Genomic DNA, 14387 nt, shown 5'->3' with positions numbered 1-14387 from the left:
TTGTGACACAAATGTTATTTGTTACTTATCAACAAGAGCCTAAATATTATCAAGATATTGCTGCATGTGGGCAGGCTCCTTCAGTAACTGAGGAATCATGAATGGTGCTGAACATTGAGCAGTATTGAGCAAACACCCCACTTAGAGTCATAGCCACAGAAACAGACACTTCAGTCCAACTCATCCATCCTAAATAAATCTAGTCCCATTTGCCAACATTTGTCCCATATCCCTTCCTATTCATACACCTATCCAGACACTTCTGACCTTATGATTGATGGAAGGTCATTGATGAAGAAACTGAAAATGCTTGGGGCCTAGGACTCTACCCAGTGGAACTCCTGTAGAGATGTCCTGGAGCTGAGCTGACTGACCTTCAACATCACAACCAGGTATGACTTCAACCAGTGGAGAGATTTCACTGATTGAACAGCAAGAGCAAGACTGCAGTCAATGGCAATCTCATATTGAGTCAACTGCTGCCTCGATGTTGAGGACTCTCACCTCTGGAGGATAGTTCCTTTGCCCATGTTTTGACAAAGGTGACAATGAGATCTGAAGCCAAGTGTCCCACGCAGAACCCAAACTATACAGCAGTCAGCAATCTCTGCAATAGCTCTTTAAAGGCACAGATCATTGCCTCTTCCATCACTTTAGTCATGATTGAGAGGAGATTGATGGGGTAGTATTTGTTTGCGTTAGATTTATCCAGTTTTTAGTGTATAGAATATACCTGGGCAATATTCCACACTGTTGGATAGATACCAGTATTATAACTGTACTGGAATAGCTTAGCTAGGGGAGTAGCAGTTCTGGAGCACAGGTCTTCAGCACCATTGCTGTATTGTCGTCAAGGCCTATAGTCTTTGTGTTATTTTGATTTTGAGGTGCTTGTGATCACAGTAACATAACATGGGCAGTTGTTGATTTTTTTGCCATATTCTCATTGTTTATGGAAAAGCAAGTTTAGATATAGTACTTCAGTTAACGTTGGTTGGCTCGTCGAGCTGGTTTGTTGTTCTGCAGACGTTTCATTACCGTGCTTAGTAACGTCCTCAGTGCAGGCTCTGATGAAGCGGCAGTGTGTATTCCCGCCTGGTTTTTAAATTCTGGGGTCCGTTGCGATGGACTGACTCACTTCCAAGTTTCCTCCATTGTGGAATGAATATAGGGTCGAGTTCAATGTGTTTATTAATAGCCTGCTTCGTGGAGTGCCGTGCTTCCAGGAATTCTCGGGTTTGTCTCTGCCTAACCTGTCCCAGGATCTTGGTGTTGTCCCAGTCAAAGTCACGGTTCTCCTTGTCCATGTGGATTGAGGTGAGTGAGTATTGGTCGTGTCTTTTTGTAGCCAGTCGGTGTTCATGTACTCTTGTTGTTAGTTTCCTTCCTGTTTGTCTGATGTAGTGATTCTTGCAGTCTCTGCAGGGGATTTGTAGATGACATTGACCCTGTCCATGGCGTCTTTGGTTTGGGTGAGCACTTTTTGTAGGGTTGATGTGGGCGTGTGTGCCACTCTGATGCCCAGTGTTCATAGAAGTCTTGTGGTGAGTTCTGACGTGATCCTGATGTAGGGTAATATGATGAGTGTGTCGGGCCATGTAGAATCTTTTTGTGCTGTTCCTGTAGGCATCTCCTGACCCAATTCTTTAGATATCCATTATCCTTGAACACTTGGAAGAGGTATTCTTCTTCCTCTTGACATAGTTACATGTTGCTACAGTGTGTTGTTGCCATTTTAAATAGTGTTTGCACGCAGCTTCGTTTGTGTGTGCAGGGATGGTTACTATTCAAGTTCAATACCTGGTCTGTGTGTGTGACTTTTCGGTGCACTTTCGTTTGCAGTTTCCCGTTTGTCTTGTGCTCTACTGCAAATGAGAGATCTGTTTATATTTGCAGAAGGCTAGTTATTGCTGTAAAATTCAGGCTGCACAGTAAATATTAAATACAAAACACTGAAAGAATTTCAGTTTTAAAGAGGACCCTAATTTCCAACAAGTAGCTAGTGGCTTCAGACATTTCTTGTCATCAAAGGTAGTGAATCGAATTGGTTGAAATTTAGTTGCCAGATCACTTAAGCTATCAGCACAATGCTCCTGGGTTTCTAAATGACTAGATAGAATGGTGGAATGCATAATAAATGGTATAAAATCAAACTATAGCGAGTGATTTTCTACAAATTGGATGCAGGGGTTTTAGAAATATCACAAGGAAACAGAATATCCTTTATTGTGAATAGGTAAATGAAACAGCCTTCTGTAATCATGAATTGTCATTCTGCTTTTATATTTTCCCCATAAAAGGCCAATTGAGCATTAAAAAAAAAACTCGGTAATATTATGCCATTTGTACTTATTTCCGGTTTTTAACACACTCCAAATGCTAGGATTTCACATTTAAAATGATCAGGGCCAGTGCTGCCCTAATATCACTGCAACCACTGCTGTTAGAACAACAAGCCAAACTCTTTGCTCTGCTGTGAGGACTCCTTTAGCTGTAGTAGTCGCTGCTATTGATGTAGGTTTTATCGATGGGTTTTCTGGTGTGACTGCACTGTTTCTATGTGTGAACAGATAAGGTGCATCCTAGAAAAAGTGTAAATAAAAATAAACTTTAATAACTTGATTAAATGATAATTACATCTATATTTAAGTTACAGCTGTGTATGCTTGTAATGCTGTACAATCCATTTCCCGATTAAAGTGACTGCAGATTAAAAGCTTCTGTTATAAATAGAGCGCGCATTCTAGGCATGAAATTAAAACAAATATGCAAATAAACACGTGTACTTAATATCTTGATTTGTCAGTATAGAAAAATTGTAATGCACTTCACATACATAATATATAAATAATACAATGACTTTAGGTGACGAAAAAAATAGATGAAGACAGAGCAGTAGCCATTGTGTACATGGATTTTAGCAAGGCCTTTAAAAACGTCCACATGGTAGACTAGTTAGTAAGGTTAGATCACATGGGATCCAGGGAGAGCTAGCCAACTGGACACAAAATTATTTGACAGTAGGAGACAGAGGTTGGTGGTAGAGGGTTGTTGTTCAGACTGGAGGCCTGTGTTGCAAGGACTGGTGCTGGGTCCACTGTTGTTTGTCATTTATACAAAAGGCTTGGATGGGAATATAGGAGGCATGATCAGTAATTCTGTGGATGACACTGAAATTGATGGCATAGTGGACAGTAAAAAAGGTTATTGAGATGTACAATGGGATCTTGACCAAATGGGTCAATGGACCAAAGAATGGCAGATGGAATTTAAATGTGAGGTGTTCAGGGATGGCATAGGGAACTTGTGTGTGGAGCCTGAGGAGGTAGGGGAAGCCCTAAATGAGTTTTTTGCTTCTGTCTTTACGAAAGAAATGAACTTTGTAGTGAATGAAACCTTTGAAGAGCAGGTGTGCATGCTGGAATGGATAGAGATAGACGAAGCTGATGTGCTGAAAATTTTGTCAAACATTAAGATTGACAAGTCGCCAGGCCCGGATCAGATTTGTCCTCGGCTGCTTTGGGAAGCGAGAAATGCAATTGCTTCGCCACTTGCGAAGATCTTTGCATCCTCGCTCTCCACTGGAGTCGTACCTGAGGACTGGAGAGAGGCAAATGTAATTCCTCTCTTCAAGAAAGGAAATAGGGAAATCCCCGGCAATTATAGACCGGTAAGTCTCACGTCTGTCGTCTGCAAGGTGTTAGAAAGGATTCTGAGGGATAAGATTTATGACCATCTGGAAGAGCATGGCTTGATCAAATACAGTCAACACGGCTTTGTGAGGGGTAGGTCATGCCTTACAAACCTTATTGAGTTTTTTGAGGATGTGACTAGAAAAGTTGATGAGGGTCGAGCTGTGGATGTGGTGTATATGGACTTCAGTAAGGCATTTGATAAGGTTCCCCATGGTAGGCTCATTCAGAAGGTCAGGAGGAATGGGATACAGGGGAACTTAGCTGCTTGGATACAGAATTGGCTGGCCAACAGAAGACAGCGAGTGGTAGTAGAAGGAAAATATTCTGCCTGGAAGTCAGTGGTGAGTGGAGTTCCACAGGGTTCTGTCCTTGGGCCTCTACTGTTTGTAATTTTTATTAATGACTTGGACGAGGGGATTGAAGGATGGGTCAGCAAGTTTGCAGACGACACAAAGGTCGGAGGTGTCGTTGACAGTGTAGAGGGCTGTTGTAGGCTGCAGCGGGACATTGACAGGATGCAGAGATGGGCTGAGAGGTGGCAGATGGAGTTCAACCTGGATAAATGCGAGGTGATGCATTTTGGAAGGTCGAATTTGAAAGCTGAGTACAGGATTAAGGATAGGATTCTTGGCAGCGTGGAGGAACAGAGGGATCTTGGTGTGCAGATACATAGATCCCTTAAAATGGCCACCCAAGTGGACAGGGTTGTTAAGAAAGCATATGGTGTTTTGGCTTTCATTAACAGGGGGATTGAGTTTAAGAGTCGTGAGATCTTGTTGCATCTCTATAAAACTTTGGTTAGACCGCACTTGGAATACTGCGTCCAGTTCTGGGCGCCCTATTATAGGAAAGATGTGGATGCTTTGGAGAGGGTTCAGAAGAGGTTTACCAGGATGCTGCCTGGACTGGAGGGCTTATCTTATGAAGAGAGGTTGACTGAGCTCGGTCTCTTTTCATTGGAGAAAAGGAGGAGGAGAGGGGACCTAATTGAGGTATACAAGATAATGAGAGGCATAGATAGAGTTGATAGCCAGAGACTATTTCCCAGGGCAGAAATGGCTAGCACGAGGGGTCATAGTTTTAAGCTGGTTGGTGGAAAGTATAGAGGGGATGTCAGAGGCAGGTTCTTTATGCAGAGAGTTGTGAGAGCATGGAATGCGTTGCCAGCAGCAGTTGTGGAAGCAAGGTCATTGGGGTCATTTAAGAGGCTGCTGGACATGTATATGGTCACAGAAATTTGAGGGTGCATAGATGAGGATCAATGGTCGGCACAACATTGTGGGCTGAAGGGCCTGTTCTGTGCTGTACTGTTCTATGTTCTATGTTCTATGTTACATTTTGGTAAGACAAACCAGGGCAGGACTTACACAATTAATGGTAGGGCCCTGGGGAGTGTTGTTGAACAGAGAGATCTAGGGGTGCAGGTACATAGTTCCTTGAAAGTGACATCACTGGTAAACAGTATGGTGAAGAAGGCATTTGGCAAGCTTGCCTTCTTTGGTCAGAGCATTGGGTACAAGAATTGGGATGTCATATTGCAGCTGTACATTGGTTAGGCGACATTTGAAATACTGTCCTGCTGTAGCAAGGATTTTATTAAATTGGAAGGAGTGCAAAAAAGATCTACAAATATGTTACCGAGACTGATGGGCTTGAGATATTAGGAGAGATTGGATTGGCTGGGACTTTTTTCCTTGGAGCTTAGGATGCTGAGGGGTAACTTGTTAGAAGTTTATAAAATCATGAGGGATATAGATAGGTTGAATAGATGAGGTTTAGTCCCCAGGCTAGGTGAATCCAAGTCAGAGGGCATAGGTTGAAGGTGAGAAGAGAAAGATTTAAAAGACACCTGAGGGGCCACTGTTTTAACACAGAAGGTGATGTGTATATGGAATGAGTTGCTAGAGGACGTGGTAGAGATGGGTATAATGACAATTTTAAAAGACATTTGGAAAGTACATGAATAGGAAGGGTTTAGAGGGATATGTGCCAAATGCAGGCAAATAGGGCTAGTTCAGCTTTGGAAACCTGGTCGGGATGAGCAAGTTGGGTTGAAGAGCCTGTTTCCATGCTGTATCATTCCATGCCCGTATGACTGTAACTGCATAAGAACTATTTGTATTGGAATCAGAATTTCTATATCAACCATTCCGTGCTTTGTGAACAGTTGAAATGTTTTACAATGACTATTACAATTATGAATCATGATGTTTCCAAAGGATATGCCAATCTTTCAGGAAAACATACTCATGCTAAAATTTTCAATGCTGCTTTAGAATAAAAACAATGTTTTATGGATATTTTCATTAGAATGACACAGAGTATGCAGCAATGCAATAAACACAATTAAAGTTATGAAAGTGTACGGCAGGTAGCTAAAAGCTGGCTGTTTTCCAATAGATCAGAGATCCAGAATGAAGGGCCACAAAAATAAGATTAAAATGTAAGAGATTTAGAATTGCTCAGATGAAGGTTCAAAATTAACAACAGACTATCTGAGCGAAAATTACTTGTTTTTTTCATCATAACTATTCAGTATTATGGCCACACCACTCATATTAAAGTGATTTGGGTTAACTGGATAGAGTTGGAAGCCAGGGACAACAAGGCCTCGACCTTTCGGATACCAGCTGTGTTTTCCAGTCATTCAGCAAACAAATCAGTGGAGATGCATGAGAGCCCTCCCTGAAGATCTGTCACCCTTTGGAGAACCAATAGCTCAGCAGCGCCACTGGAAGTGGTGGCAAATGATGGGACTACACCTGGAAGAGGTGGATGCCACTGAAGGATGTAGCCCTCCCATCATGCTAAATGGGGTCAGAAGTCATGAGAGTCACGGGCAAAAATGCTTTGATGAGGGGTGGCCATTACTGCCAGGGGTTCTGCTGTAGATCATAGACTGCCATAGATCTAGCGTGCTTTCCCCATGCCAAAGTGAGCTGCCAGGTTTCCTTCTGCATTCTTCCCATTCGGCAGAGGTAAAACTCCAATGACAGGTGGAAGAGGCCACTACCTGTCCACTTAACTGGCTCCATTGGCTTTTGGGTTGGAGGACTAGTGTCCACCTTGCCGACAGTTCTTAAATGGTCTTGATATCAAGGGAGCAATTGGCATTCCACTCCTACCTTTCTCCCACAATTTTACAACACCTCCTCACCATTTTATACCCCTATCCATACCCTTGGCTTCTAAGCCATTCCTAAAACATGGGTAAAAGCAGTCTATTCTGTGAACTACTGGCAGTTGTGAACTGTTATGACACAAGGAAGAAGTGGTTTCCAACAGTTTAAGCCATTATATAAAACTTCATTACTTACAGAGTTAGGACACTTCAATTTGGTTCGGTCATGGGTAAAATTGTTGTAATCTTGCTTGTATCCAGTTCGTTCCAGCTGCAGGAAATTGAATAAAAATTCAATAAATAAAAATGTGTGTGTCTGACTGAGAATGAGGAGAAAGATTGGTGTGTAGTTTTTTTTAAAGAAAATACATTAATGGGATGTTAGCATCACTGGCTACAGGCCAACATTTATTGGCCATCCTTAATTGTGCTGGCGAAATTGAGCTGTCTATTTGAAATAGTGCATCCCTCGGGGTGTAGGGAGAACTATAGTGTTGTCAGGAGGAAGTTACAGGATTTTGACTTTGTTAAATTGAAGGATTTGTGATATAGTTCCATGTACAGGATGGTGCATGGCTTGAAGGGGATTATGCCAGTGCTGGTGACAACCATTGCCCTTGTCCTCATCATAGAACCCTACAGTGTCAAAGCAGGCCAGTCGGCCCATCAAATCCACAACAACCTCTCCAGAGCATCCCAACCAGACCCAAACCCTACCCTATTCCTGTAACCCTGCATTTGCCATGACTAATCCATCTAGCCTGCCTGTCTTTGGACGGTGGGACAAAACCAGACCACTTAGAGGAAACTCAGGAGAATGTGCAAACTCCACACAGACAGTCGCCCAAGGCTAGAATTGAAATGGTCTCTCGTGCTGAGAGGCAGCAGTACTAACCACTGAGCTTGCCCAAAGTGATTAGATTAGATTACCTACAGTGTGGAAACAGGCCCTTCGGCCCAACAAGTCCACATCGCTCCTTGAAGCATCCCACCCAGACCCATCCCCCCCCCCCATAACCCACACACCCCTACGAGCAATTTAGCACAGCCTGCAAATCTTTGGACTGTGGGAGGAAACCGGAGCACCCAGAGGAAACCCACACAGACACAGGGAGAATGTGCAAACTCCACACAGACAGTCGCCTGAGGCTAGAATCGAACCTGGGTCCCTGGCACTGTGAGGCTGCAGTGCTAACCACTGAGCCACCGTGCCGCACTGGTCGAGATTGGTGTTTAGAAGGGGAGCTGTTGCAGCACGATTGGTGAATTTCTGCTTTTTGTTGATGGTACACACTGGTGCTAAGCTTCTCGAGTGTTGTTGGAGCAGCATTCGTTCAGGTAAATGAAGAGTATTTTATCACACTACTTTCAAGTGTCATCTAGATGGTGGGCAGGCTTTGCGGAAACAGGTCATGAGTTTATTCACTGCAGAAACCCTCCCTCTGACCTGCTTTTGTAGCCACAGAATGCTGGTTTCAGGTCATTGACAAGTCCATTGTGAAAAAAAAAGCATCAGCATAGGTTCATGTTTATTACCAGGTAACAAGTGCTCCCCCCCACCCTGAAAACAGCCAGCATAGTCCATTTGCTGACTCTTGTAAAATCTAAGAAAATTAATAGCCTGAGGCCTCCAGTAGTGGAATATGAAAATAAAGCTCATAATTATTTTCGTGAAAAATATAATTTTGCTCTAAATAACCTTTCTCAATGGTATAAGATCGTAGAAGTAGAAATAGGCCATCGAGCCTGTTCTGCCATTAAAAGAGATGATGACTGATATAAAAATCCTCAACGTCATTTTCCTGCCTTTTCCCATAACCCTTGATTGCCTTAGTGATTATAAGTATGTTTATCTCAACCATGACTATAATTAGTAACCCAGCATCAACAGCCATCTGCAGTAAAGAATTCCACAGATTCATTACTCTCAGAGAACAAATTCCTCCTCATCTCTGACTTAAGCGTGCAATCCCCTTTTCTGACATAGGCAAACCAGCTGCCTGGCTTGCTGGGTTTTTCCATCCTCCTGTTGGTCTACCTTGGATTTTTTTTTGTCTTTAACCTTATTCTCAGGTGATGCCCTCTTCTCCTAGACTATCCCACAAGGGAAAAAAAAACTTTCTGTATCTGCGCTATCAATCCTCTAAGAATCTTATGTGTTTGAATGAGATCACCTCCCATTCTACTCAATTCTAATGAGCACAGGCCCAACCTACTCAACATCTCCTCATAAGACAGTCCCTCTGTACATGATATCAGTCTAACCTTCTCTGCCTCCCACGTCAGAATATCTTTCCTTAGATAAACAGCCCAAAACTGCTCACAATATTCCAGCTATGGTTTGACTAATGCCTTGTACAGTACTAGCAGATATGCTTTATATATTTTTATACTCAATTTCCTTTGAAATGAAAACTAACATTCCATTTTCCTTCTCAATTATGTTATGAAACTGGATGCTGGCTTTTTGTGAGTTATGCACAAGGACTCCCAAACTCTTCTGTGTGGTAGTTCTCTGCATTCTTTCTCCAATTAAATATTCAGCTCCTCTATTCTTCCTGCCAAAGTGCAAAACCACACATTTCTCCACAGTATTTTCCATCTGTAAAGGTTTTGTCCACTCCCTTAACCCCCCTGTATCCCTCTGTAGTCTCTGCGTGATCGTCATCACTTACCTTCCCACCATTTTGTGTCATCTGCAAACTTGGGGTTAATACAATCACTTTCCTCATCCAAGTCACTGATATATAGTATAAATAATTGTGACTCCAGCATTGATCCCCGTGGTACTCCATGAGTTGCAAATTAACATCCTGAAAATGTCCCCCTTATCCCAACTCTCCATCTTTTATTAGTTAGCCAATGCTCAATCTATACTAAAATAATACGTCTAACACCAGGGTCTCTTATCTCAATAAGTAGCCTAAAGTGTGGCCCCCTCTGAAAATGCAAATGTATTATATCCACTGTTTATCCTCTATCTATTCTACTTGTTACCCCCGCAAAGAATTCTAGTAAATTTGTCAGGTGTGATTTCTGCTTCATGTCAACTCTGCTCAAGCTTATTATGTCTTTTAAATGCTCTGTTATTATATTCAGTATAGTGGCCTGTAATGTTTTCCCAATGACAGATATTGACTATCTCCTTCCTTTTTTGGATAAGTGTGTTACATTAATAGTTTTTTGATCCTCTGGGACTTTTCCATAATGTAAAGATCCTTGGGAAATTGCTACCAGTGCATCCACCATCTCTGCAGCTACTTCTTTTAATACCCTTGGATATATCCCATCAAGTTCAGGGGACTATCAGCCTTTAGCCCAATTAGTTTCCCCGGTACATTTTCTCTAGTGAGAGTTATTGCATTTAGTTCATCTCCCCATTTTGCTCCTTGATTATTTAATATTTTTGGAATGTTATTAATATCCTCTACTGTGAAGACTGATGCAAAGTATTTATTCAACTCCTCTGCTGTTTTTCTAGCCTCATTCTCTAAGGAGCCATTGTTCACTTTGGCTTCTCATTTTCTGTTTTTTATATATTAGGAAGTTGTTATATCATTAATTACTAGATTAGCCTCAAAGTTTATTTTCTTCCTCTTTATAAATGATGGGAAAAATCTCCTCACTCAAAATATATTTTACCATTGGTCATGCCATGTCCAAACTGAAGTGTCAAAATCACTGAATTAAAAACTATTACAAAATTTTACAGCAAAGGAAAAGGCCATTCAGGCCAACTGGTCTGTGCAACTGTTTATGCTTCACACGAGCCTTTTTCAACTTCTTTTACGTAACCCTAACAATGTATGCTATTCCTTCCTACCTGATGTGTTTACATTTAAAATGTGTCTCTACTCAACTCAGCCACTCCATGCGACAGGGATCCCATATTCTAACCAGTAGTTAGATTAAGAGGTTTCTTTTAAATTTCCTACTTTTTTTTAGTGCTAATATTAAATAATGGCTCCTAATTCTGGTCTCTCCTACAAGTAGAAACATGCATTACCAGGCACATTCATGAAATTGAAGACTCCTATCAGGTCACCCCTCAGTCTTCCCTTATCTAGTCAAAAGAAGGTCAGTCTGCTCAATCTTTCCTGATATGTATGGCCCCTGAGTTCTGGTAGCATTCCAGCAAATTGCTTGCGTCCTTCCCAGTGCTTTAATAATATGGAAGCTATGCCAGTTCATTTGTACTTTCATGGGATGTGGGCATCATTAGCAAGGCCAGCATTTGTTGCCATAGTTCTAGCCTCTCACAACTGATGGTGGTTTCACCTGAGGGTCACCTCAAGGAGAGGCATTGAGAAGGAAGAGCCTTCATGATAACCTCAGCCGGTGCAGGAAGTGAACCCTCAGTGTTGGCATCATTCTGCATCGCAGACCAGATGCCCAGCTGACTGAGCTAACTGATTCTTTGGTGTCAATCCCCAACTGCCCTGGAACTGAGTGGCTTTTTCCAGTTCTCAAGTGCCTAACATTATTTAGTTTGACAGAACTTGTCTGCTTTTCTACTCTATCCCCCTTGAAGTGTACAGTAATGAGCTTTAGGTTGCTCTGACAACCATTTTTGCTGCCTGAAAGGGAGAGAAATTGAATCTCTATTTTTACATGCACTTCTGGAAAAAATGCTGGGCTTTCACTTTCATTGATGACATCTCAGTCAGCAGTAGGTGACCAAGAAGCAGTGAAAATTGTGGCCGTTTTTGATAGACTGAATCAGATACTGGAACAAAGCTCAAGTCACCGCCACTGAACAGCTTTAATGAGATAATAGGAACTGCAGATGCTGGAGAATCTGAGATAACAAAGTGTAGAGCTGGATGAACACAGCAGCCCAAGCAGCATCTTAGGAGCAGAAAAGCTAATGTTTCAGGCCGAGACCCTCCCTCAGAATTGGTGAAGAAGGGTCTAGGCCCGAAACATCAGCTTTTCTGCTCCTAAGATGCTGCTTGGCCTGCTGTGTTCATCCAGCTCTACACTTTGTTAACTGGCTTTAATGAGATTGTTAACAGTTAAGAAGAAAGCAGTACCATATTGTTCCACAAGCCAATGGCCATCTCGGCTTGTCCTCGTTCACTTAAATGGAAACAATCGACCGAAAAGAAGCTCATGTCTGGCTGGCCAGTCTGGAAAAACAGAGGACATTGTTCAAAACAAAGTACTTTTCTGCTGAACTAAGAATATATGATGTATCTCATTGGCAAGGAGGTGGGCGCCAGAGTGGTAGGTCAACACGTGGAGTGTTTAAAGAGAATAAGGAGGCTGAGTAAGTAAGTTTTATAGAAAAACAGGCAGAACCAAGTTAATGAACACTGCAGTATGAGCGGTCTGAAAGGTATTTATTTTAATGCAATGAGTAGCAGGTAAGGCAGATGAGCTGAGAGCCTGGATTAGTATATAGAACTAAAAAGTGGTAGCCATTCAGAAATTTGGTTGAGAGAAGGGTGGGACTGTCAGCATAATGTTTTGGGTTTAGATGCTTCTGTGTTATAGAGAGGGATGTCAATGGGATGAGGAAGTTACTGATTTAGGAAAATGTTACAGTTGTACTAAGAGAAACGTCTAGGAAACATCTCATCCAGCAAAGCTATGTGGGTAGAACATAGAAATAAGAAAGATGCAATCACTGTGATGGGGTTTTACTATAAGCCTGCCAATAGCCAGTGGGAAATAAAGTAACAGATATGTAAGCAGATCATGGAAAGATGTAAGAACAACAGCATTGTTGTAGTCGGCAATTTTAATTTCGCTAGTTTTCACTGAGACTCCGTTAGTGCAAAATGCTTAGATGGGAATATAATTTGTTTGATGCAATTGGGAGGGCTTCTTGGAACAATATATAGATAGTCCAACTATCCTGAATAGACCACGTACTGGGACATGAGCTTGGCCAGGTGATCGCAGTTTCAATAAGCCAGTGTTTTGGGATCAGTGATCATAATTCCGCAAGTTTTAAGATATTGATGGGAATGGATAACACTGATTCTCAGGTGAAAGTGCAAAACTGGCGGAAGACTAATTACAACAGTATTTAGGTAGAAACTGGTAAAATTGGATCGGGATGGCTATTCGAAGGTAATTCTGCGTTTAATATGTGGGAATATTCTAAAGGCCAGTTGATGAGAGTTCAGGATCAGTATATTCCTGTGAGGATGAAAGATGAAGATTCTAAGGTTCAGGAAGATTGGATGACAAGAGGTATCAACAGGTTAGTCAAAAAGATAAAAGAAGTATATATAAGATTTCAGAAACTGAAATCAAACAAGGCCTTTGAGGGGTATAAAGGAAAAGGAAAGAAAATTGAAAAGAAATTAGGAGGTCTAGGAGGGACCATGAACCTTCCTGGGCAAATAGGATTAAGGATAATCTCGTGGTATTTTATATGTATATTAGGAGCAAGAGGGTACTCAGGAAAGTGTGCGTCCACTCAAGGACAAAGGAGGGAATTTATATGTGGAGCCACAAAAAGTGGGTGACGTCCTTAATGAGTACTTTTCATTGGTATTCATCAAGGAGAAAGTAATGAATGATGGTAAATTTAGAGAGAGGTTTGTGAATACGCTGGGACATGTCAATATTAAGAAGAAGGTGGTATTGGCTGTCTTGAAAAACATTAATGCAGATAAGCTCCCAGGGCATGATGGTCCTGAACAGAAATCTTTGTATCACCTTTAGCCACAGGTGAAGTTCAAGAAGGGCAACAGAGATAATGCAGGAAATTATAGGCTGGATGGCCATTTTTTAAAATTCATTCATGGGATGAGGGCATCTCTGGCTAGGCAGCATTTATTGCACATCCCTAATTGCCCAGAGTGCAATTGAGAGTCAACCACATTGCTGTGAGTCTGGAGTTGCATGTAGGCCAGACCAGGTAAGGATGGCAGTTGCCTTCCCTAAAGCGCATTAGTGAACCTGGTTGGTTTTTATGACAACTGGCAATGGATTCAAGGTCATCATTAGGCTGTTAATTCCAGATACTTATTGGATTCAAATTCCACAATATGCCATGGCGGGATTGGAACCTGGGTCTCTGGATGAACAGTCAAGCAATAATATCACTAGGCCACCCCCACCCCAGTAGGGAAACTCTTAGAGAAGATTATTAGGTGGAATTTACTTGTCTTTAGAGAAGAATGAACTTATTAAGGATAGTCAGCATGGCTTTATGCAGGGTGATTTTGTTGCACAAACTTGATTAAGTTTTTCAAGGAAATGACAGTGATGATTGATGAAGGTAAGGCGGTGGATGTTGTCTAAATAGACATTACTAAAGCTTTTGGCAAGGTCCCTCGTGGTAGGCTGGTCCTGGAGACCAAATCGCCTGGAATCCACAGTGAGTTGGCAAGTTGGATACAAAATTGACTCGGCCATAGACGACAGAAGATAGTTGTGGTGGGATGTTTTTCTAACTGGAGATCTGTGACCAGTGTGACCAAGGATCATGTCATGCATCTCTGCTGTTTGTAATACATAAAAATGATTTGGATGAAAATGTAGGTAGTCTGATTAGTAAATGTGCAGATGCCATGCAGACTGGTGGAGTTGTGGATGGTGAGGATCGGGATTAA

General features: G+C 41.8%; 1 protein-coding gene across 1 annotated transcript in view; it reads right to left on the bottom strand.

Annotated features, from left to right (window-relative positions):
- Positions 1–566: 566 nt before the first annotated feature.
- The window catches only part of plb1 (phospholipase B1), a 233711-nt gene continuing 219890 nt past the window's right edge, over positions 567–14387 (bottom strand). The window contains exons 56-58 of the mRNA XM_059645186.1: positions 11850–11945; positions 7013–7087; positions 567–2582 (exon numbers count right to left, since the gene is read on the bottom strand). Coding sequence (XP_059501169.1) covers positions 2403–2582; positions 7013–7087; positions 11850–11945 — 351 coding nt within the window. The 3' untranslated portion in view covers positions 567–2402. The remainder of the gene's footprint in view (positions 2583–7012; positions 7088–11849; positions 11946–14387) is intronic.

The sequence above is a fragment of the Stegostoma tigrinum genome, chromosome 4 (assembly GCF_030684315.1).
Source record: "Stegostoma tigrinum isolate sSteTig4 chromosome 4, sSteTig4.hap1, whole genome shotgun sequence".
Classification (NCBI taxonomy): domain Eukaryota; kingdom Metazoa; phylum Chordata; class Chondrichthyes; order Orectolobiformes; family Stegostomatidae; genus Stegostoma; species Stegostoma tigrinum.
This window is presented reverse-complemented; position numbering and strand designations above follow the sequence as displayed.